At 33.0% G+C, this 22,524-nt stretch overlaps 1 protein-coding gene across 1 annotated transcript; it reads right to left on the bottom strand.

The window, feature by feature from the left end:
- Window positions 1-150: 150 nt before the first annotated feature.
- Window positions 151-22,318, bottom strand: LOC144967466 (ankyrin repeat domain-containing protein 27-like). Its single transcript, XM_078904749.1, has 19 exons — window positions 22,068-22,318; window positions 20,698-20,803; window positions 18,922-18,958; window positions 18,269-18,363; window positions 17,550-17,599; window positions 16,739-16,795; window positions 15,980-16,044; window positions 15,774-15,813; window positions 14,228-14,344; window positions 12,090-12,166; window positions 11,371-11,530; window positions 10,686-10,757; window positions 9,803-9,866; window positions 9,120-9,163; window positions 8,057-8,160; window positions 7,085-7,178; window positions 5,877-6,099; window positions 3,389-3,467; window positions 151-2,915 (listed from the first exon to the last, which is right to left on the bottom strand). The coding sequence occupies exons 1-19, from the start codon at window positions 22,125-22,127 to the stop codon at window positions 2,855-2,857; spliced, it is 1,605 nt and encodes a 534-aa protein (XP_078760875.1). The 5' UTR covers window positions 22,128-22,318; the 3' UTR covers window positions 151-2,854.
- Between the last annotated feature and the right edge of the window lie 206 nt (window positions 22,319-22,524).

Here is a 22,524-nt window from a genome sequence, read left to right as displayed (position 1 = left end):
CTAGAATCCGAACGTGACGAAATCTGATGCTCAGGAGGGGAAATGACTAATTATATAAGATACAATTCAGTCACTCAGCTCCGTATTGCACAGTGGGTTGGATTTAGCATGCTGAAAACCAGTGAAAAATTACACGTAAACATTGTAATGTTGAAAGACATTTAGATTTTATTTTTCCGTTGACAAAAGTATAATTGCAACAAATAAGGCACCTTTCATTTTTTTTTTAATTAAAAAAAAAATTCCAACCAAAGTACAAAAGAAAGATGATTGAGATTGACAAAACAATGGATTTATATTCAAGAAAGCTTTTTGAGTTCTTGATTCAGTAATCAATTAGGAGATTGCTTGTAATATTGTAGTAAAAAAAAAAGGTATGTGCAGCCTAAATTGTGGTCACGCAATATAAAACTTGCCTTTAGACCTTAGGTCCCTGGTTCAAGTCCTGATATGGCAGCATAAAACTGAGTTTTGGAAAACTCTTTACTCACATTCTCTCATCGTACTCAGACACAAAATGAGTACTTGGCCAGTAACAGCGTTGCCTCAGTCAAAATAAAATTGGAATGGCCCCTAGCAGGTACAACTCATCATACACATGAATTGATGCTGTTGGCTTGAAACTCATTATAAAGCCTTTGAGCATATTTAAGTGATATTACACTATAAAGAAGTTTAAGTTTTTTGTTTTCTTTTTTTTCCTTACAGCATAAAATCTACAATACAATACAAAACAATAAAACAATCTATATTGCGCATTGCTTAGAAGAGCTTTACATTAATATGAGACAATGCCATACAATTGACATACCTACTATGGTACAAATAAAATATATTTATTTGTGGTTCTTAAAATTAAAATGTTTCTAAATATCATTATATAGCAATTATAAAACAACGTAAGGTAATTAAAATCTTTTTTTAAAAAAATAAATCTGTTTTTAAGTGGTTTTTAAACATTCAAAAGATGCAGTTGGCCAACTCGGTAAGCTGTTTCAAAAATTTGGTGCTAAAGCACACTAATTGTCTATTACTGAATTTTTGCCTTACTTTAAGCACGGTAAGTCCGGCTTCAGGCATGCTTATTACAAGACCGTATCTCATTCTGATTGTTAATTGTTATTGTTATCCATTCCCTTTCATGGCCATCTGAACAAACGAGTCATCACAAGTGTGAGAAAAAAGAGATTGTGCGCACGCACACATACACACACACACACTCTCTCACACACACACACACAATACACAAGCACACTAACCAGCAAAATATAATGACTCATGAAATTTAATTCATGGAGATACAGTAAGTACCTCCCTGCCCACTATGGGAGGTCAGAAACCTCACCCAATGATTCAAGTTAGTTATCCTACTGGTTCCTAAGGCATGACATAATACCATTTTGAAACGATGGGTCACATTTTCTCAGTCTCCATCATCCAAATGAGTCGTTATGTGATGTCAACCATGAAAGTATCTATGAAGATGTCAGAAAAGTGAGTGGAGCAGGCACTTATGTTGATAACAACAAGAAATGAAGTGAGTAGGAAAGTGGCAGAAGACAACAGAGAATAAAAACTTTGCAGCGGCGATGGGGGCTCGAACCTGCGACCTTACTGGTACGACAACTCCGCCTGGCTGGGGAGATCGTGACTCTACTGTATAAGCTTTCCACGACCCAGTCTCCCCGGCCAGTCGGAGATGTCGTACCAGTAAGGTCACGGGTTCGATCCCCCATCGCCGCTGCGAGGTTTTTATTCTCTGTTGTCTTCTGCCACTTTCCTACTCACTTCATTTCTTATTATTGTGAAGATGTCATCATTCAATGGTCCCATCCACAGAAAATCATCGGTCGATAATCTCTTGTTTTTGTATGCTGTTGATTTACTAATGTCCTTGACAAAATTGTGAATTCCATTTTAGCTTCTTCTGGTCAAAGTTTCATTGCTATACAATATCTATATTTATTAATTGTGGGGTGTTGATTTATAGACAAGCATTGATATGTCCATATCAAATTGTATTCACAACACAATAACAAACAGTAGTGTGACATTGTCTACAATCATCAATAATTATAACAAAATTGAATACCATTAGACAAAAATAAAAAGTCCTAATAAGGTTGTAAATATTTACAATAAGCAACGCCTGGTATTTCTACTCATTATAGAAAAGCAGAAATAAAAAAGTGTATATTGTAAAGGCTTTTTATCAAATAAATAAATAAATAAAATCTAAAATGTCATGGAAAATATACATCTATGGGACAAGGTACCATACTGAGTAAAAGGACAGAACTCTCACAAATATGAAAGACAACAACTATTTAGTTGGTCAAACTCATTCAAAATCATAGTCAAATTTACAATTTTTTCGCCCCTTCATTGAAAGGAAGTTACAACACGTAATAATTATAATATCAACTATGACATAATCTTTTAAACCCTCTAGAGTGTGGGGGTGGGGGGGGGGGGCTGAGAGAGAGAGAGAGAGAGAGAGAGAGAGAGAGAGAGAGAGAGAGAGAGAGAGAGAGAGAGAGAGAGGTGGGAGGGTTAAAGGATGGGTCTTCAAAATGACTATAGCTTGAAATATTTTAATGTTTTCACTAAATTAGTGATAACACAAATGTAACTCAGGCTTCAGTGAAGCCTAAGTACCCCTCCCTTGGTGAAAATGGTTTAGCCTGCAATTATCATCAGACGCATAGTGGGAGAATTTCTGAGTAGTCTCGTTTAAGGGTTATTGGTTTAACATAATTAGATTAAGATACTAAACGATGAGATCATAAAATGTGGACAGCTGGGATGGGGAAACAACGTCACAACCTGATTGTTTCAACACTGTGGTGAACTGCTAGGACTGCTTTCCAAATGGCTGATCAAAAGCGTCTCTTTGAAGAGAAGTGAGGAAGTCTCTGAATTTAAAAAAAAAAAAAGAGAAAAAACAATTTAAAATAGATGGTGGCCACATAGATCTGTATAATAAATTCTGAGGAGGAGTGAGGAAGTCTAAATTAAAAAAAAAAAAAGAGAAAAAATAATTTAAAAGAGATTTTGTGGCCACATAGATCTGTATAATAAATTTTGTGACTAAAGGAATTTTAATGTAATAATAATACTATACAATATTGTATTTATATTTATATAAATCTACAGTTGATATGCTCTGTAGTACTTCACTTTTCCTTTAAAATATTCTCAAAAACAAAGTTTGTGTCAAATTAACAATGTCACATTTCAATTAACAAATTTAATACATTTTTCTGAATAATTTTGCTTTATACTTTTTTTTATTTTTCATGCTTAAAAAGAAGGACTTGGGGTCTCTTCTGAGTCCACGTGAACTAGTATAAATTTGAAAGAAACAATGATGAAAATTAAATGTTACCCCAGTGAGTTAGAATTTTGTCTATCCCTCCTCTCACTGTCTGGTATGAGGTCTGGGGCAGGATCTCTCATGATGCGATCTAAATTCATAAAAATGGTAAGCACAAAATAGAACAGCATAAATGTCTGCCAGCAAAACAAAACATTCATATTTTCAGATTATATCATTCCATGATACTTTTGACAGTAAAATCTCGTTCTTGGTAAATCGTTGGACTGATGATTGGTCTAGTATGCAAATCAATGAAATTCTTCGCAAATATATTCAAATCCTTTAGAGACAACAGCTTAAAGATTTGAGAAAATCTGAAAATTAAATGACTCAAAATGTTCATTCACCATCAATTCTGCATATTGAAAATAATCAAGAGATCATCTCCCAAATGTAATCCACCTCCTCCCCCCACCCCCCTACTCCAAATAAAGTTAGTTTTATCACGTGCGTTTGAAATTTAAAAAAAAATTAAGATTAGAGATTCAATTTCTTTTTCTTCTTTAATTTTAATGCTTTGACAGTTCATCGAGTTGGTATTGCATAGTGTCCCATTTCCTTGTGGATATTTAAACCATTCAGCCTGACAAAGCTAATTTTTGGAAAGGATGTTTCAGTTGATATTAGTTATACTGATGAGGCTTGTTTTCAGTTAGAAAGATTTAACTTGAGCTTTTATATAGCGCAAAATCCACTAAAAGTGCTCAAAGCGCTTTACATGGGGCCCCTGATCAACAGCAACATGTAACACGAAGAACGAGACATGACGCCTGTTAGGCAATATTACAATTATTTTTTTTCGGACAGAGACAACGTTGTTGACTTTTGATTTGACTTTTTATATCGCACAATAACTTACAATGGGACCTGAGCAACAGCAACACTAAACATGTAAGACGAGACATGATATGATTTTAGTTTTTAAATATGAAGTCAAAAACGGTCAACGTTGATAGCATTTAGGTACTCATTTTATACCTGAATGTAGTGAGAGAATGTGAATAAAGAGCTATCTCCAAGGACTCAATTTTGCACAGCTCACAACAGGACTCCATTGTGGAACCTATCAGTCAGAATCTGAGTTTCACTCAAGATTACAGAATTCTATGAATATCTCACTATCATTAAAAAAAAATAAAAAATTGGTCTTAAGAGCCATTTGGCCCATGGAGCCCGAGTTTATCCCAATTTCTGTAGAGCGTGAAATGGACAACAGCAATTGCTAGCTACCCTTTGGATAGGATGCCAGTTTATTGCAAAGTACTTTCCTCCAGATCTAACAGACCCAGCTACCAAATCACTGCTGGATGGACAGGGGGAAGGGGGGGGGGGGTCAGAAACAAATGATTGCACCAGGGATTGATCTCGGTCCCTCTGCGTGTAAAGCAAGAGCTCTATCAACTGAGCTATTGGGATCCCCTCACTGACATATTGATAGACAAAACCCATTTAAATCTGATAAATACAAAAATTCCCATTTTTGATCACAATGGGGAAATTTGTCTTTGGAACCTGTCTCAAGAAAGGACAGGGCATCAGCCACAGCATATTGCAGACCTGCCAACCCTTCACATTCCAAAAGTGGAATCATAACATACGAAAATAGAAATTTGAGACAAAAAATAGGAATCTTATTAATGGACAATTCTGTATCAAAGTGACGACCACCAACTTTGCCACTAACAACACATAAAAACAGTATTTTCTCATATCAGATGTGTGAGGTAATGGAATGGGAAGGGGGTAAAGTGGTGCAAATAATTTTCCTACTTAGCTATCTCTTGGCAATCATTTTTTTAAATATCACCTTTTTAACACACCCCCCCCCCCCTTTAAAAATCTTCTTCTTCTTACCATTATCATCATTTTTGAAAATCGGAATGTTAGAGACAATGGGGGAATAGCGGGAAGAAAGAGAGAAAATAAGAACGATTCCGCCAAAAGTGGAAGGGTTGGCAGGTATGTACATTGCCGCAATGTCAGCAGGAAGGATAAATGTTCTTCTTACTCAAATAAAAAAATGACATGTTGAATCAAGGACCTCCAATTATTAGTGCAATGCCATACTACTACTACTCTGCCATCTCATAGTTTCAAGAAAAAAGACAATAAATATGTTGTTTGCTTTTTTTCTTTTTCACACACAAAAAAAAATAAATTCATTCCATGAATTCAATAGGGTTCAACAGTGGTGACGTCACTTCCCTCATAATGACGCATATACACTGGTTCTAAACTATTGGAACAGGATGCCATTATCTCCATCAATACTTTTATGAAATACATCTCCGACGAGCATAAAAGTGTATCCAGAGGAGAAAAACATTATAAACCTGATCATATTTTGACTTTTATACATTCTGATCACATGACATGTAAAGAAGTTCTAGCTAGCATGAAGAATAATAAAAAGCACTAATTTTCTTTGATTAGAACCAAGCTGCTGGTTGCTGGTGGACGTGACATCAGACCAATGAATCCTATTTCCACATCTCACCAGGAAAGTTGGACTTGAGCTTGTCCTTATCATTTTCCTGTCCACCATTCATCTCCTCTAATGAGGCTTTTTCCAACAAACTGGAGATGCGACTCAATTGTTTCTCTAGTCGCCCTGCTTGTGGGTTTGACGACGATGACAAAATGGAGGTATGTTGACTGGGTTTTCTTTGTCCACTGGATTCAGACTGGCTCGTTTTCTTCATTAATTCCTCTATACTGATCTATATATAAACAAATAGATAAATAAAAACTATTGTTTTACAAAATCTACGATTCTCTTCTCCTGATCATAAAAATAAAATAGTAACTAAAAAATTTAGAACAATGACCATTTGGCCTTTTTGCTAAATACAGGGGTTTAAAGGGATTTCTTCTTCTTTTTCTTCTTCGCATTCGCTTAAAGGGAGCTAATACGATTTAAATTTCAGCAGGACAAATCTTCTCATTCAAGCAGAGGTGGCTTGATTTCATTCTGTCAAATAATTTTACTTGTCTACCAATCCATTTGGAAGCTAAATCGAAGAGAATCATCTCGAAATGTTATTGACCAGCTTTGTGTACAAAAAACAGCTGACAGTAACAGAAAGCATGACTGCTCCCAGCTCCACGAGCTCCACTGCTCAAAAACACGACAAAGATTTTAAAAGAGAGACACAGTCTATATGACTTATTCTGTGTATTAAATGGGTGTAATTCTATCATGCGATGGAAAAAAAAAAAAAAAGTTTCAAATATGGTGTTTATCATGAAATAGCACTATAAAACAAACAAACTTGAGCTTTTATTTAGCGCAATTTCCACTAAGTGTGCTCAAAGCGCTTTATAAAGGGTCCCTTACCAGTAGCAACATGTAACATGTAGGATGGACATGGCACATGTTAAGCGATATTACAATTTTTTTCTGACAGAGACAATGCTGTTAACAGCCAGGTACTCATTGTACAACTGAGTACGGTGAGAGAATTAAAGAGCCTTTTCCAAGGACTCAACTATGTGCCCAGTGAGGCTCGAACCCAGGACCTTCCGATCTGAAAGCGAGTGTCATACCACAAGCCATATAGCTGCACAAAGATGCAATCTCCTTTTTTATTCATGTCGTAATAGAAAACAATGCAAGCAGGAGTGGCCCATATAAACAGTTTTAAACTTGATGAGAAATTCCAGCTATTTCATTAACGAATAAATTATCATAAAATAAACTCTCACCTCTTTTTCATGGAAAGTCTTCTTTTCTGCCAGATGTGAAAAATCTGTTGAAAGCATGTACTGGACAGCTGCTTTGAAACTCACGAGGCAATAGCTACAGAAAATGATTTAAAAAAGAGAAAAATCAGATTTTTTTTCTTTATTAAAGGCACCAATCTGACTGAATATCAAATACTGACTTCTCTTAAACTGTCTGTCTGGATTTAGCATGACATATCATGATTTAACTGTTTTTGTTATTCACTGAAGAAAGGTTTTGAGCCCAAAACATTCCTTGTTTAGTATTTTGTTCCTTTTTGAAGCTATCATAACCATTTTAATAGAATACCTGAAGCTAAAACCATTTAAAATCAAAAGGAACAATCAATTATCACTGGCTTACTACAAAATCAATAAAACAAAATAAAAAGTAAGAAAGGAGCAATTGATTCAGAGAAAATGAATGGTCATTGAAGCTACCAATAAAAACAGGGTGTGTTTTTTTAAACTATGTATAATTGTCATCTAGGATAGGGTTGTAATGTGGGACAAATTCAAAGAATTTGACAGAGACTTGTTATGAAAAGTCAATGTTTTATTTAAGTTATCACACAAACAGGTTCTAAGATAAGAAATACATAAAAAATTAATTGCAATAGATTTGTCGCAAGCAACAAACAAATAATCTGTATATTCATTAGGGGATGGGGAATTCAATTGAAGATAAAAATCTGTATCAACCAAAAAATGCAAGAATTTCTACCCCTATTTATATGAATTATCACTTTAAAATAAACTTGAGTTTAATTCAACCATTTACCCATATTTGAGTAAAAATACAATATTCCTTGTCACCTTTTCTCAAAAATTTGGATTTCAAAAATCCAAATGTGGAGAGAATCTGAAATTGGCCAAAGTTGGTCCTCCAAAAATCTTTGTATGTCGATGAACTGTGCCCTGGCAAGCCTGATACAACATTTCATAACTGCTCACCTTAAATTATCTCTATCCTTATCCGCTGCCTCCCACATGAAATTTTCTATATAAAATAAATCACTGGGTAGCTGTGAACATTTGGCTTGAGCGATGACCATGACCTTTACAGATTAAAATTTGAATAAAAACAAAATAAATCAATCTGAAAAACAAGTACAAACTAATCACTTCAATATTTGGTCTCAATGTACTTTTACTAAAAGCATTTTAATGTATGAAATTCTGATAATATTATAGAGAGGTGATTCAATAATTATATCTATACAACATTTTACATCTTAGAAATAATATACAACTTCTACCCAATCTCTCATCAACAATCTTTTACTTTAAAACAAATGATAAATAAATATTTATATGAATAAGGTTATAACCAAAGTACTGTGATCATGCAAAATAATTTATTTATTCCTCATATGAAATATTTACACAATCGCAATAACACGATTTTTATGTATTATCCCGCTCTACTTTTTCGTATAATATCATTTACCTTTGCCAGTTTATAAAGTATCTTCATAATCATTTGATTATTTATTCATATTGAAAAAGAATTTTATTATAAGTATAATCGACACATAATCACCATAATATATCCGCTTGATGTTCGACTGTACTTTTCAAGACTTTTAATATTCTTTTCCAGTTTTTAATTTATTTACATGTGATAAATTTTTTAAATATATTACCATATTGTATTGTGGTACAGAATTATTACAAGGATCAATAAAGTATATCTTATCTTATTTTAGAATAAAAGACTTGTAGTTTTACATCTTAAAGAGAAATCGTTATATATCCTATTTTCACTACGCAGCAACTCTAATGAACTCAGATTTCATTTTATGACTTGATAAACAATAAGGAATACATTTGAAAGGAAATCCAATGTCAATTTTACACGGTTAGTGAAAAGAATATAAAAGTCTCTTGTTGACCCTTCCAAAACAATTTCTAACTCCTTGCCCATTGGAATTCTTGATTACATATTACCGTTTCTGACTGTGCATTCAAGAAATAAAATTAAACATCATGTAATGCTGATAAATGGCATACTCACTAAAATAGGAATGAGATCATCTGAGGTAATGACTGGTCCTGACTCTGAAACGGAATGTATCAAATCACAACAATTAATAAAACTACTTACTTTATATATTTGCCTTATCCAAATATCATAATTCAAACAGCCAAACCACCAGCTCTACTACTATTATTATACTAGCATGAAAATGATCAAAATAGAATTTTAATCAAAGGTAGACGTCTCGGCTCTGAGGCTTAATCAAGACAACAACAACAATTTTATTTTTTTTAATAAACAATTATAAGCCAAACCTAGGTAATAATTTGATTTGAGAAAATCAATGTGGAAATATAATAAACAAAAAATCCCCCATAAAAACTTCAGCTTTTCTATAGAGTAATATCCTTTAAAATGTCTTAAAAAGCATTAACGACATTTAACGCATATGACCATGACCCCTGTACGACACACACTACAACAATATCTTTCCATAGAGACAATGCATTACAGCCACATATTCATTTTACAGTTGAGTGGGATGAGAGAATGTGAATAAGAAGTCTTTTCCAAGGACTCAACTTTGCGCTGCCCACAGCCAGAACACGAACCAGGGACCTATTGATCTAAAGGCGAGTGTCAAATCATAAGACCACAAAGCTGCAAGCAAAAACTAAAAGCAGCAGAAAAATATATGAAAGCTTTATACGAATACCAACCTAGGGTTATGCCAACCAATTGGGATTCACTGACAAATGCTGCCACTCCTTGAGTTGAGTTGTCCTGTAAGTGTAAGTAAAGATAAATAAAAGAAAGAGGGTCACAGTTCATAATATTTGCATAATACTGTATTAAAGCTAACACTTCTAAAAAAAAAAAGTGAACAAAGAAAGTTTGATGACATTTAAAGTATTCCAATTCGAAGAAGAGTTATAGTAATGTTTGTTTAAAGAGCAGTCTATTTCCTGTCCCATCATTAATTTGTTTATTCGCCTTAACTCTAAAAACTCTATCCGTCTTTAGAGTTTCATTCATTGTGTTTTGTTGACAGAAGGGGAAACCCTAAACGTCCACATCATCTTTTCTTCGTTCATTCAATTTAAGCTTCCATTCCACTTGACTATTGTTAAATGTTTAAAGTGCTTGGAAGTTGAGTAAAAATGAGTAATCATCAAGAACTAATTTCCTTAATAAATAAATAAATAAATTATAAATAAATAGATATAATTCCCTTTATTCATCCCCAAGAGGAAATTTGTCTCTAGGGTATATTCCAAGGTAAGACTGGAATAACCCAGGTGTCAGCGGCAATGCAGTGCTGCAAACTGAGCTAGGGCAAGGTGACTTGCTCAAGGCCACACAATGTTGCGGGTAACGAACTCAATACCTTTTGGGTTAGAAGCAAAGACCAGATTATTGAGCCACGCTGTCCCATCCATAAAAACCAACCCAACCAAATTGATGACTGTTAATGTTGGTAAAAATACATGAAAGAAGAGAATATTAAACAGTTACTAAAATAAAGTCGATAAAAAATGATCTTCAGAATTTATTGCAACCCAATTCCATTGGTAATAAATACAAAAGATTTCAAACACTGACCACAGCGGCTTTCAAGCAAATAAGTTTTTCCCTTGGAGTTTGAAGCGATCCCAGGTTTGCTAGCTCCACAACCTGTAGAATATTTATGATTGAGATTATTATTAACATAATGAAACCGTGATAAATTCAACAAGCTACAAAATGGATCAACCAAAGATAAAAAAATTACCATGAAAATATATAGATAAATAAATAAAATGGTAATTCAAAGAAAAAAAAAATCCAAAAAAAAACAAACAAATAGCATGATTGCATCAATAAAATATGAAACAAAAAGGAAATAAAATTTTTTTAAACCCAACATTATCCTCAGCCAACAACAAACAACATCACTCCAGATGTAATTACAAAAACAATAACAAAAGTAACAGGTTATGGGGGCAGAGCTGAAATTTAATGATAGAAATAATCATAAAGTAATTTCTAAATAGATAACTGACTTTCCTTTACCTTGTTTTTTTTCTGATGCAGACAAAATTCACATTTTATACAACCCTTATTTGGGGATTAAAGCTATTTTAAGTTCTTTTTACACCTTTATTTATAAAAGTATTTGTTGTATAGTGTCAAAGATTAGCTCTTAAACGACATTCAATCAACAATAGTTTGACCTCTTAATCAATATCTGATAGCATTAATGAATTTTTTAAAATGTATTTATTTTCCTCTCTTGCGAGAAACTTACTGCAGACGGTAAAGGACAAGCAAACTCCTTGCGAACTCCAATCTGTTCTGGTTTCACCCGATTTAACTTGTTACATTTAGTCGTCATGAGCTTGTTCTCTTTTATCATCCGTTGTCGAATTATAGGGAATATTTTGGAGTACAGGGAATTTGTGACATAGCTAAGAGAATACATAAAGCCAAGATTTAAAGTTTGATATAAACTATAAAATTGAAATTCCAAATATTTCAACATTCAAACACAAAATTCTGAAAATGTGTTCATGAAATAGTGACAGGTCAATAAGAAAGAAAATTAATAGAAAAAGTATCCCAAAAAATAAAACAATAAAGAATATCAACATCTGGTAATTTGAGAAGGTCCTGATAGCTCGGAGTGGCATTCATTTCACACAAGCAAAGAGACCCTTCTCAATCTAAGGTGCAGTCGACAGCCACCCAACAGTGATTGGGTAACCAAGTCTTTTACATCTGACAGAAAGTACTTTGCAATGGACTGGTGTGCTATTGTCCATTTAATGGTACATAAACCTGGACTGGCACCAGTTCCACGAGCCTTGTGGCTCTGAACAACCACGCATTTGTGCTTTCCATTATAATGAAAGTTGTGTGCTCAAAGAAAAAATATAAAAACAATGGACAAAAATAGTATAAGACATGACAACCTCTTGTAATAACATTTATCAAATATTAAAGTGGGTGATGCAATTTGACAAATACCTCTCTATTGCTCCAGCAAGAATTTCCTGCAATTTGTTGTCTTGATTCAAAGGCCGCTTCAGAGATTTCAAAACATTCTGTGAATAAATTTATGATCAACTGCTATTAAAAGGAGTTCGATTGTTAAAGCAAGTATCACTCTTGACTAAGAAGCATCCATAAATTAGACAAGATTTCAAGAAAGAAACAATAATGAATGAATGAATATGACTGCGCTGTCTCTATAGATACTTGCAATGAACAATGTGTGTGTGTTTTTTTGAGTGTTTCAGTCTGTTCTTTGCATCCAATCCAGTTAGTGATTTGTTTCCATAAGTCTCTGTCCAGTGCAAGTGTTTTTAGTTTTTTAAGGTCATCATGTGTGTTAAGGTGCAGAGACAATTGGATGTTTCCTTGTGTTGTTGAAATCAATTCTTCAGTTGTTTCTAACTATATTTACGCCACTACCACATTATCTCATTCATCTGTATTGTTGATAAAGGGGAAACCCGAAACGTTCATTTGATCTGTTTTTGTAATCAAATTGAAGCTTACATTCAATTTCACATTGTTATTTATATAAATTATGAATAATTGCGTTGTCATTGTTGCTTATCTCTCTTTACCTGAATGTTATTTTTTTTTGTTAGTTTTTGTTTTCTTCTCTGTGTAGCAAATGAAAATTCAATATTGGAAATGAAAAGGATATAGAGTAAATTATGCTATGAATATTGAATACGACAATTATTTATGTATTAGATTTTTAATTCTGAATATTATCATTTAATTGACATTGAATACTAATTATATAATTGATCAATTGCATCTATGCATAAAAGTTACTTAGAACATTTAAAGGTTTTTAGAACCTAGTAGCTCTTAAACAATACGATATGATACAATACGATACGATACAATAAAGCATGGGTGTGTCTATTGAAGATGTGCCTCTGATACGTCATTTATGGTAGTCTCTTTTCATTTTATTATAATTAAAAAATCGATGAATTGGACAGAATGCCCTATGAAGAATTTATAATGAGAAGCTCAGTCTTTGTCTTACTGACTCAAACAATCAAGGTAAACATATACAAAATGGGTCCTGCTACAAGGCAGCAAATGAAAAATCTGTATATTTTTTATTCGTTTTGTTTTTTGTTTTTAAGGGTTTTACACTTCTTACAACACAAATGTATCATTTCAGTGTTATTAAATGGGATAGTCAAAAGAATTTTTAGATTTACAATTTAACCAGCTCCTTACCAACTACAGGAAAATCGTCCCATTCATTATGATACAATGAATATTATTCTTGTTTAAATTTGTTATGTATATTCCAAAATTTGAAGAAAAATGTTTGATACAGCTATAAAAACTTAACGCTGTTTTGTAAAGCTGGGTTTGCTGAGCAAAATTATGTATATGTCCTTATTTCTTTTCACTTCGGCAAATTCCGAAAATGGTCAGTAAGGAGAGAGTTAAACTACCAAAGAACAAGATACAAGGAACTGGTGCAAATAGGGAACAGAAGTAGATTCCAAGAACACACTATCAGTGTAATTGGTTTGAAATCGCCTGAAAAGACTCATCCAAATACTAGCACAGGATCCAACCAAGAAGAATACACTAAAATGTTTACAAAACATATTAAAAAAAATATATATATAATAGTATAAAACAGAGAGATGATTTACAAGGAAAAAAATACCATCTCATTACATCAAATGGCCAGGACAAAGGAAAACAGATACAGAGGGATAGAAGACACAGCAATAGTGATCTCCACCCACCATATGAGGTCAAAAGAGACCCATGAATATTTTTGTGAAAAAAACCCCCAAAAAAAACAGAATCGTCTGTGCAAACCCAAAGTACAGGATTTCTACCACAATTATAAGAATTGTCATATCAGCATGCTTTAGAAATGATGAGGTGACGTTTAATTTGGTTACTTAAGAAATTTTAACACTTTTTTCTTTGAAAGTTCGAAATAAAAATCTGAATCTAAGAGGAAATATCCAATTTCGGCCAATTTTTAATCTGATAAAATGGTTAAAAATAAACAGTTAAATCAGTAAAAGTGGTAAGCCTGAAAAAATCATCATGTTAGCTTGAATGTTATTTCAAGGCTTGATTCATATGTTAAAATAACCACTTACTATGAAGGCTTGATTACATATCTCTCCCATTCGTTTTGCAGCATCATCCAGATAATCTTCTAAAACCATGTAATGACGGTTGAAGTATTCAATACTGCCATTCAACTCTGACATATTCTGCCAAGACAACAGATAAAAATGCCTATGTAAAAATCATTGATGCTAATTATATATATATATATATATATATATATTATATATATATATATATATATATATATATACATCATCAATGAAGTCACACCAATGCAATTATTCTAAAATAGAATAAAAATTGCAAGAATGTAAAAGAAGTAAACAAATAAATAAAATTCCATATTATTCCAGCAGAGAGGCAATTTTCCTAGAACAGTCTGTCTCTTGAAAACACCAATAACCCAAGCATCAGCTGCAGTGCAGCACCGCAAAGTGAGCAAAAGAAGCTAAGTTTCTTGCTCGAGGAGAAAAAAAAAAAAAAAAACTCCTGGGATTTGTTTTTTTTTGTTTTGTTTTTGTTTTTAAGGGTTTTACGGTGCTTGCAACACATTAAGGTCATATCAGCGCCAGTAAAAAGGAAGAAAATGGGATAGTAAAAAGTTCTAGAATTACAATTAAAGCACCCAAGAAAAGGTAAGACAAAGGGGAATTGGTTCAAATAGGAAACAGATGTAGATTCCAAGAGCACACTTTCAAAGTACTTAGTTTGAGATCACCTAAAAGTCTCATCCGGACACAAGCACAGGTCCCCACTAAGAGGAACACACTCAAAAGTTTACAAATCATGTATAATATGTAAACAAAACATAATACTTATAGAGATGTTTTACAAGGAAAAAAATATCATCTCCCAAAACTAACTATACTGTTTCCCTCTCAGCCAGGGTGTCCGGCCAGGGCCAGGACAAAACCAAGTAATCTCATTTCAAGACAAAGACAGAAAGCAAGTTGGAAAACAGATATAGGGGGATAGTAGACACAGTAAGAAACTCCCTGCCCACTATGGGAGGTCAGGAACCCCACCCAGTACTCCTGGGATTTGACGGGTACTCTGGATAGAAGGCCAATGTCATTAATTCAGACTATTCGGCCCAATGGTATTTTGAAATATAAGCAACATTTTGGGATAATATGTTATAAATTGATAAAATTGCCCAATGCATTCATACATTTTGGCAAATGAAGTAGTCATGGAGCCAGAATTAATCCCTGTTTCGATGGTGTGAAAAAGACAATAGCAATTGTTAGTTACACTTTTGATAGGATGCTGGTCTATCACAAAGTACTTTTCACCAGATTTAATAGACTTAGCTACCCAATCACTGCTGGGTGAACAACGGGGTTAGAAAAAAATCTAGACCGCATCTAGGATCGACCTTAGTTAAGTCCCTTTGCTTGTGAAGCGAGTGTTCTAGCAACTGAGCTACCAGAACCCCCTGTGACATATAAAAGAGACCCTAAATACATTTCTATTGTATTGAAAGTGTTCCTGTGCCATGTTTCAACACTAGCTTCACTGTAAACACAACTACGCATCATGGTTATTTAACAAAACTTTTCTCTTTCTTACCTGTTTGGCATCAGAAAATGAATGTAGAAAATCTGAACATCTGCAACGATAAAGAGTCAATTTAATCATTTTTTTCACTTTCATGAACATTGGAAACTAAAAATTAAATTATCAAATCTGAACATGACTGAATTCTGCATGGAATATTTTTTTAATGGAAAAAAAATTAATTTTACATTTATTTATAAACTGGTGCCTATACTTACTCTTTGACAGAAACTTTTGGTGTGTGGAGGTACTTTGTAACTTGGTTTTTTTCTTTATAACGTGCCTGTGAAATAAGAAATATAAATACACAAGTAATGGGAAAAAATCTCTCTGCTAACATTTTTATCTTGTTGAAGAAAAAAAAGAATCCTAAACAATAAAAGAAAATCTAGTAATAAGTAAAAACAAAAACACTCGCCCATGTTTTAAGTTGAAAAATAGAACAAAACAAATTAAAAATATATAAAAATTCATTTAGCAAATTATTAAGGACTGGTTGTAGAAAGAAATTATGGCCATCTTTTATTTTTGATCAGAGAACCACTATAAGAAAAAAATAAAGACAACAGTTGTGTCTGTGTCCAGTCCAAATCCATTTGGATAAGTGACAATGATTGCAAAACGCTAGCCCTGGTGTGAGTCTTTGAAAATGGTACTATAAATCATTTTTTCCACTCAACTCAGATATGAATGAGCAGCCGGCTGTAGACAATGGTATTATTAGAGTGCTGGTACAACAGAAACCAAACTGCTTTCTTGTATGAAATGGAAGAAATGGAATTAAGGTTCCATATGACTTGTTAGAGGGATAAATTAATCATTGAAATTTGATATGTAAATGTTCATATTTAAAACTCATCCATTATGATTGATGTGATGGGGGGGGGGGGGGGGGGGGGGGGGAGAAGAGGGAGAAATCATATTTCTGTATTTGAAAAGAGAGATACGACTTAAAACATTTATAAGTGTAAACAAACCTCAAAGGCTGGATGCAGAGGCTTCTCTATGACTAGGATTTTGTAGGGCTTTAGATCCTTAAAAAAAAAAGAAAATGACATGAATATTTATACAATTTATAAATCTGAAAATAAATTCGTTTGATTTCAAGGACATTATGGTACACGTGATACTTTAAGCTCAATCAAGTGCCTAATGATGGAATAGTCAAAATATTTTAGCTCTAACTAACTAGTGTATAAAAAAAAAAAAAAAGAAAAGAAAAAGGGGTTATTTCAGATAGAGAATTGAGTCCACCTAAAAGTAACACAAACACTAATCTTTATCAAAGTAAACAAAGTATACACATGACTAACCTTAAATAGTAGAGTGAGAGGATTTACAAAGAATTTAAAAAAAAAAAAAAGGGGGGGGGGCATTGACTGTTGGTTTAGACTATGCAAAGACAAGAGACACGTCATTGTATTATTGTAATGATTTTTTCTGTGTCACTTTACATATATTATTAATCAACATCATCATCATCATTATTATTATTATTATTATCATCATCATCACCACTATTAATTATAATAATAATATAATAATAAAGTAGAAGTAGAAGAAGTAATAACAGTAGTAGTAATAATAGTAATAGTAGTATCAGTAGTAGAGTAGTAGTAGTAGAAGTAGAAGTAGTAGTAGTAGTAGTAGTAGTAGTAGTAGTAGTAGTAGTAGTAGTAGTAGTAGTAGTAATAGTAGTAGTAATAGTAGTAGTAGTAGTAGTAGTGGTGGTAGCGGTAGTAATTGTAAACAATCTCTTTGAGAACAATATTTTATTGATATCTTTACCTTATTATAAGCCAACTCCTCACTTAAGATTTTTATTTTCTCCTCTCGGCCTGCAACAAACATGTATTTTTAAAAAAAGAATAGACATAAAAATGGCTAGGGTATTTATCAAATCACCACAAAATCTACAAAGTAGAGTCTATAAAGATAAAAATCAAAACTCCAAAATGGGAATGTCGTGGTCAATATACTAGTAATATCATAAACTTTGATTTGTAGGAAAGTTTTCCCTTTAATTTAAAGTTGGATGTGACACTAAATAGCTTTTAAAAGAAGAGACTGACGGACCCCCCCCCCTTCTTTTTTTTTGATACTTTAATTCTTAAATAAGAATATCATATTGTCATCAGAACATTGTAAATTGTTGGTGATAGCCTATAAATAAAATAGAACTAAATTGTCTTGAATTGATATGGCCAATGAGACCACATTTTTGTGATCCACTAACTCAATCTGGTAACATGACACAGCATGAACATTTCAAATCCAAATATACTAAAATTAGATTTAGTGAAAGATTTCTTTCACTGTTAAATTTTATTCTTAAAAAAAAAAACAAATTTCGTACTTCTACCCGATACAGCTGGGCATTATAGCAACATGAAAGAGGAGTCACACTGATCTGGAAGGAAAGATGGTCACTTTACACAGTTTCCCAACTCGATTTGTGGACTAAATCATTGGACAATATCTTAACACATTCATATTACTACAATTACCTTTTTCACCGGTCACATTTACTATAAAATGTTTACCATCATCAGTCAGATACAACTGCTTTGTTTTATTAGCTTTATAGATGGTCTCAAAATGTCTGAAAAAAACAAAAAAAACAACACAATGTTAACACTTGAATTACTAAAAGTTGCAACAGCAAAATAACAATCAATAAATGGCTAACATTACTAATATGTTGTATACAATAGGATCATTCTAAAAGGTGAATATTTTTTAAAGACCAGTGCTAGAATAGCATACCGTAATCATTCTAAAAGTTGAACATTAAAAAAAATCAGTGCTTGAATAGCATACCGTAAGCAATTGTTACTGCCTGATTCACCTACAGAAAGAAACCAAGGGAAAAAAAGGAGTTTTTACAATATCCACTAAACACGATAAAAGAATTAACAAGGGGTAAAAAGTCAACATATAGGACGAAACATGACACCTATAAGGCGCAAACATAATTTTTTTTCAACACACAGACAATGTTGTTATCATCCCATTACTCAATATTACACCTGAACATGGTTAAAAAATGTGGATTGAGAGCCTTTTCATCGAACCCAACTTTGTGCAGACCACATTCCGGCTCCATTTGCCACAGCTTTAGGGGACTTCCTCATGTGAAATAAAGGACAAAAATCCTTACCCTTTAAACAAAGCAGATGGTCGAAGCACGTGTGTTTCTGAAAAAAAAAAAAAATTCAAGATAAATCGATGGGAGGTTTTCAAAAATGGGATATAAATTATAAAAGATAATAACCACTTTTCTTCTTAAATGTACGGAATTTCAATACACGCTATAACTTTGATTAATTCATCTTGTTTAAATAGGACCCAAACAGTATTAGGAAATGAAACGAGTCAAATGTTTCCAGGGAACAATTTTATGACCATTTTCAAAATTACATTAATGGCATTGATAAACTTTTGACTCCAGAAACAAGGCAATGATTATTCACAGATGATAGTTCCTTGAAATTGAACAGACAAATATACACTTAAAACGATGGTAAGATTTTGCAGGAAGACCTTGATAATAAAGTAAACATGCATAATATTTCTGAGTTATCATTAATAGCAAAATGCAGTGGACAGAACAAAAAGAAGGCAAACTCTGTACAAGGATTCTCAAGTGTAACTTATCAAGCTGCCATAAATCAATTACAGAGAAATATTATGGGACCCTAATAAACCAATATCCGACTATATATTTGTTAAATTTGGGACCCATGCCATAAAAACTAAATCTAAAAAAATAAAAAATTTAAATCCCAAATGAATACAACGTGTTTGAAATAACTTCTCATTTATTGGTGTTTAAAACAAATGCATACATGAAACAATAAGGATGGTAACTTTAACATGAAGAATGGACGAGGGTTAAAATTAAAATAACTATTTTAAAGGGCTTTATAGACACCTGGGGGTCCAGATAGCTCAGTTGGTAGAGCACTCGCTTTACAAGCAAAGGGACCGAGATCAATCTTGGATGCAGTCGCAATCTTTTTCTCAGAAGTACTTTGCGATAGACTAGACCCCTATCCAAAGGGTAGCAAGCAATTGCTATTGTCCAGTTCACGATATAGAAACCGGGATAAACTCCGGCTCCTGGTCCTGGTGGCTCTGAAGGACTACTTTTTTTTATAGAGACACCTGTAAATCAATACTAAATGATGTCAAGTAAAATACAAACTCGGCAGTTATGATATCAAACTTTTAATATTCTTCAATCTACTAATGTTGACAGTCAGTTTTACTCATTTTTCAAAAATACACTCTGCTTATGGAACAACCACCTGGGGGAATCCAAGCTTTTGGGTTACGGTACCTTTAAAGATCCACTATAAAATAGTCCTTCAGGGACATTAGGCACATGGAGCCAGAGTTTTGAATCCCAGTTTCTAAAGTGAGAAACAGACAATAGGAATTGCTTTCTACCCTTTTGATCGGACGCTATTCTATAGCAAAGTACTTTCTGCCAGATCTAAAAGACCCAGCCACCCAATCACTACTGAATGGAAAGGATGGGTCAGAAAAAAAATCTCAACTTCACCCGGGATCAATCTTTGCGTGTGAAGTTGATGTTCTACCAACTGAGCTATCAGGACCCCCTAAAGATGCACTAAAGACTATCAGAAAAGTACCCAAGTTTTCTCTTTTCCTTTTGAATATGCTCTTAATCTTAAACAGACAGCAGGAGTTTATCTGACTGAATCGTTTGAAGAAGGAAAATGAGAAATAGCAAATAGATTAAATTTTTCATTTCATTTTTAATAATTTATAAATGAATCATATCTGAGAACTGTCAGGCATGTAGAAATGTGCAGTTACATTAAAAATCAGACTTTCATTCCATTAGATTTTTTTTGGTTTTAAAACTCAAAAAAACAACAATAAATATCGAAAAACAAAATATCGTTACCTGCAAAAGTGCTGTCTAAATTGTGGGGATTAATGGACTCGGACTGTGGTATACATATCCAATAACAATTATGTTGGGCTCTCTCAAATACTGGTAAAAACTTTTCCTGAAGTATAGAGGTGATGTAATATTCATATAAATATAAAAGTGAATCAAAGAAAGCATTACCCTTTTATAATCTTTCCGTTCGTTCTCTTAATCTTTAGAGTTAAATCAATAAAAGAGGAGACATAAAAAAATGGAAAATTCAACATCAAAAATATTTGACACACAATTCCCAATGTCTTGATTTTGAATCAAATAGCCTAGCGGGAGACAAATTATTTGTAAACCGAGCAGAAAAGTTTCATTTTATCGTGAGATGGGAAAGAGGAGGATGACATTACGAGAGAAATCTTAATATGTGTAAGGGAGGGGGGCACGGGTGATGATAAAAAATAACAATGGGTTTCCTGATGACGTAGTACATAAGAGTCTCACAATAAAATGAAACTTTAGATTATAGATTGTTGTAGATTATTGCAGTATATTTTCCTTTAAAATTTAAAAGAAAAGAAATCCTACTTTTATTTTTAATATATCGGGCATTATTTATACTTGGCAGTGATTTGCCTCTTCTTTCTTCGGTTTGTATTTTTTTGCTGAATCCGCAGTTTGGATCTGAAAACAACAGTATTTTTTGTTTTGATAGGATTTTAACTTGTCTTGGAATTCGTAAAGACTTATAAAAATTAAAAACAAATGATGATGAGTGCAGTTCAAACCTTTCCAGAATGATTGACAAGAAATGAATGATCCGTAGAAAGTGAGGGATTCGAGATTCATTGCGCTCGATTGAAATCACTGCATGCAGCTAAATAGTTGATGACCCGTCAACTACCAAGGACTCACTCCTTGGCAATTGACAGTTTTTTAACTAACGGTACCGCCGGCGAATGGGAGAACTGTGACTGTACACAGATTAATTTAGCCCATCTTTTAAGTGCTTAATACTTAAATAGCAGTTAGTAGATTTAAATAGCAATAACAATAATCAGTAGCAGCAACAGTTATTATTCTTTATTTTATTATTATTATTATTATTATTATTATTATTATTATTATTTTATTATTATTATTATTATTATTATTATTATCAAGAAATTTTATAGATCTCTATATAATATTAATTATAATTTTTAAATTTTAAGTGGCAATCAATCATTAGCAATGGCAATTCAATGGCCTGACTGACTGAACTTATACTTGACTCCCGTTCGTTCAGTTGGCATCGAGTGGAAAACCTAAAAGTAGCAATTGTAGTATTCATTGTTTTATTATAGTTTAAACTGAATACGGTGATGGCTAAAATCCACATTTTTTCAACTCACTTGTAGGGCTTTGTAAAAAGGATTTATTTCCAATTCGTCGTTGTCGGCAGAGAGTGCCATCTTCACTTCAATTATTAAATAGTGAGGTTAAAGAGACAAGCCACAGTTATCTGTATCAACATGGCAAATATTTAGGATTTACCGTAATGAGATAATACTGATAAAATATATATGAGACAAAGGACGTCATGAAAATTCCTCAATGATATCTTTTATCTCTTATCAGCTTTCATTTATCGCCATTTTATCACAAAAAGGATCTGTGACAACTGGCTGGGCGCTAATCGATACAATATTAGGTCCCTAGCATCCGATCCTCAGATTTAATTCGGAAAGCTAATACGTAATGAAAACGAGAAAAACTCTTAATTGAGAAACCTCATTGTAAATATATAATTACATCTTTAATAACCGTTGTTTTTGCTTTTTTTTTCTTCTCTATTTACTGGCAAGGCCT

Source organism: Berghia stephanieae, chromosome 3, assembly GCF_034508935.2.
Source record: "Berghia stephanieae isolate SIO BIC M18660-M18661 chromosome 3, UCSD_Bste_1.3, whole genome shotgun sequence".
Classification (NCBI taxonomy): Eukaryota; Metazoa; Mollusca; class Gastropoda; order Nudibranchia; family Aeolidiidae; genus Berghia; species Berghia stephanieae.
The sequence above is the reverse complement of the archived record's forward strand: the minus strand, read 5'-3'. Positions and strand labels throughout refer to the sequence as shown.

Bases quoted from the DNA above. Each gene is read 5' to 3' on its own strand.
- LOC144967466 (XM_078904749.1), bottom strand. From the start codon at position 22,127: ATGGCACTCTCTGCCGACAACGACGAATTGGAAATAAATCCTTTTTAC. The intron at 16,045-16,738 runs GTTTGTTTACAC...CTTATTTCACAG, and splicing joins CTCTGCATCCAGCCTTTGAG to GCACGTTATAAAGAAAAAAA. The intron at 2,916-3,388 runs GTAACATTTAAT...TTTTAAATTCAG, and splicing joins CAAAATTCTAACTCACTGGG to AGACTTCCTCACTTCTCTTC.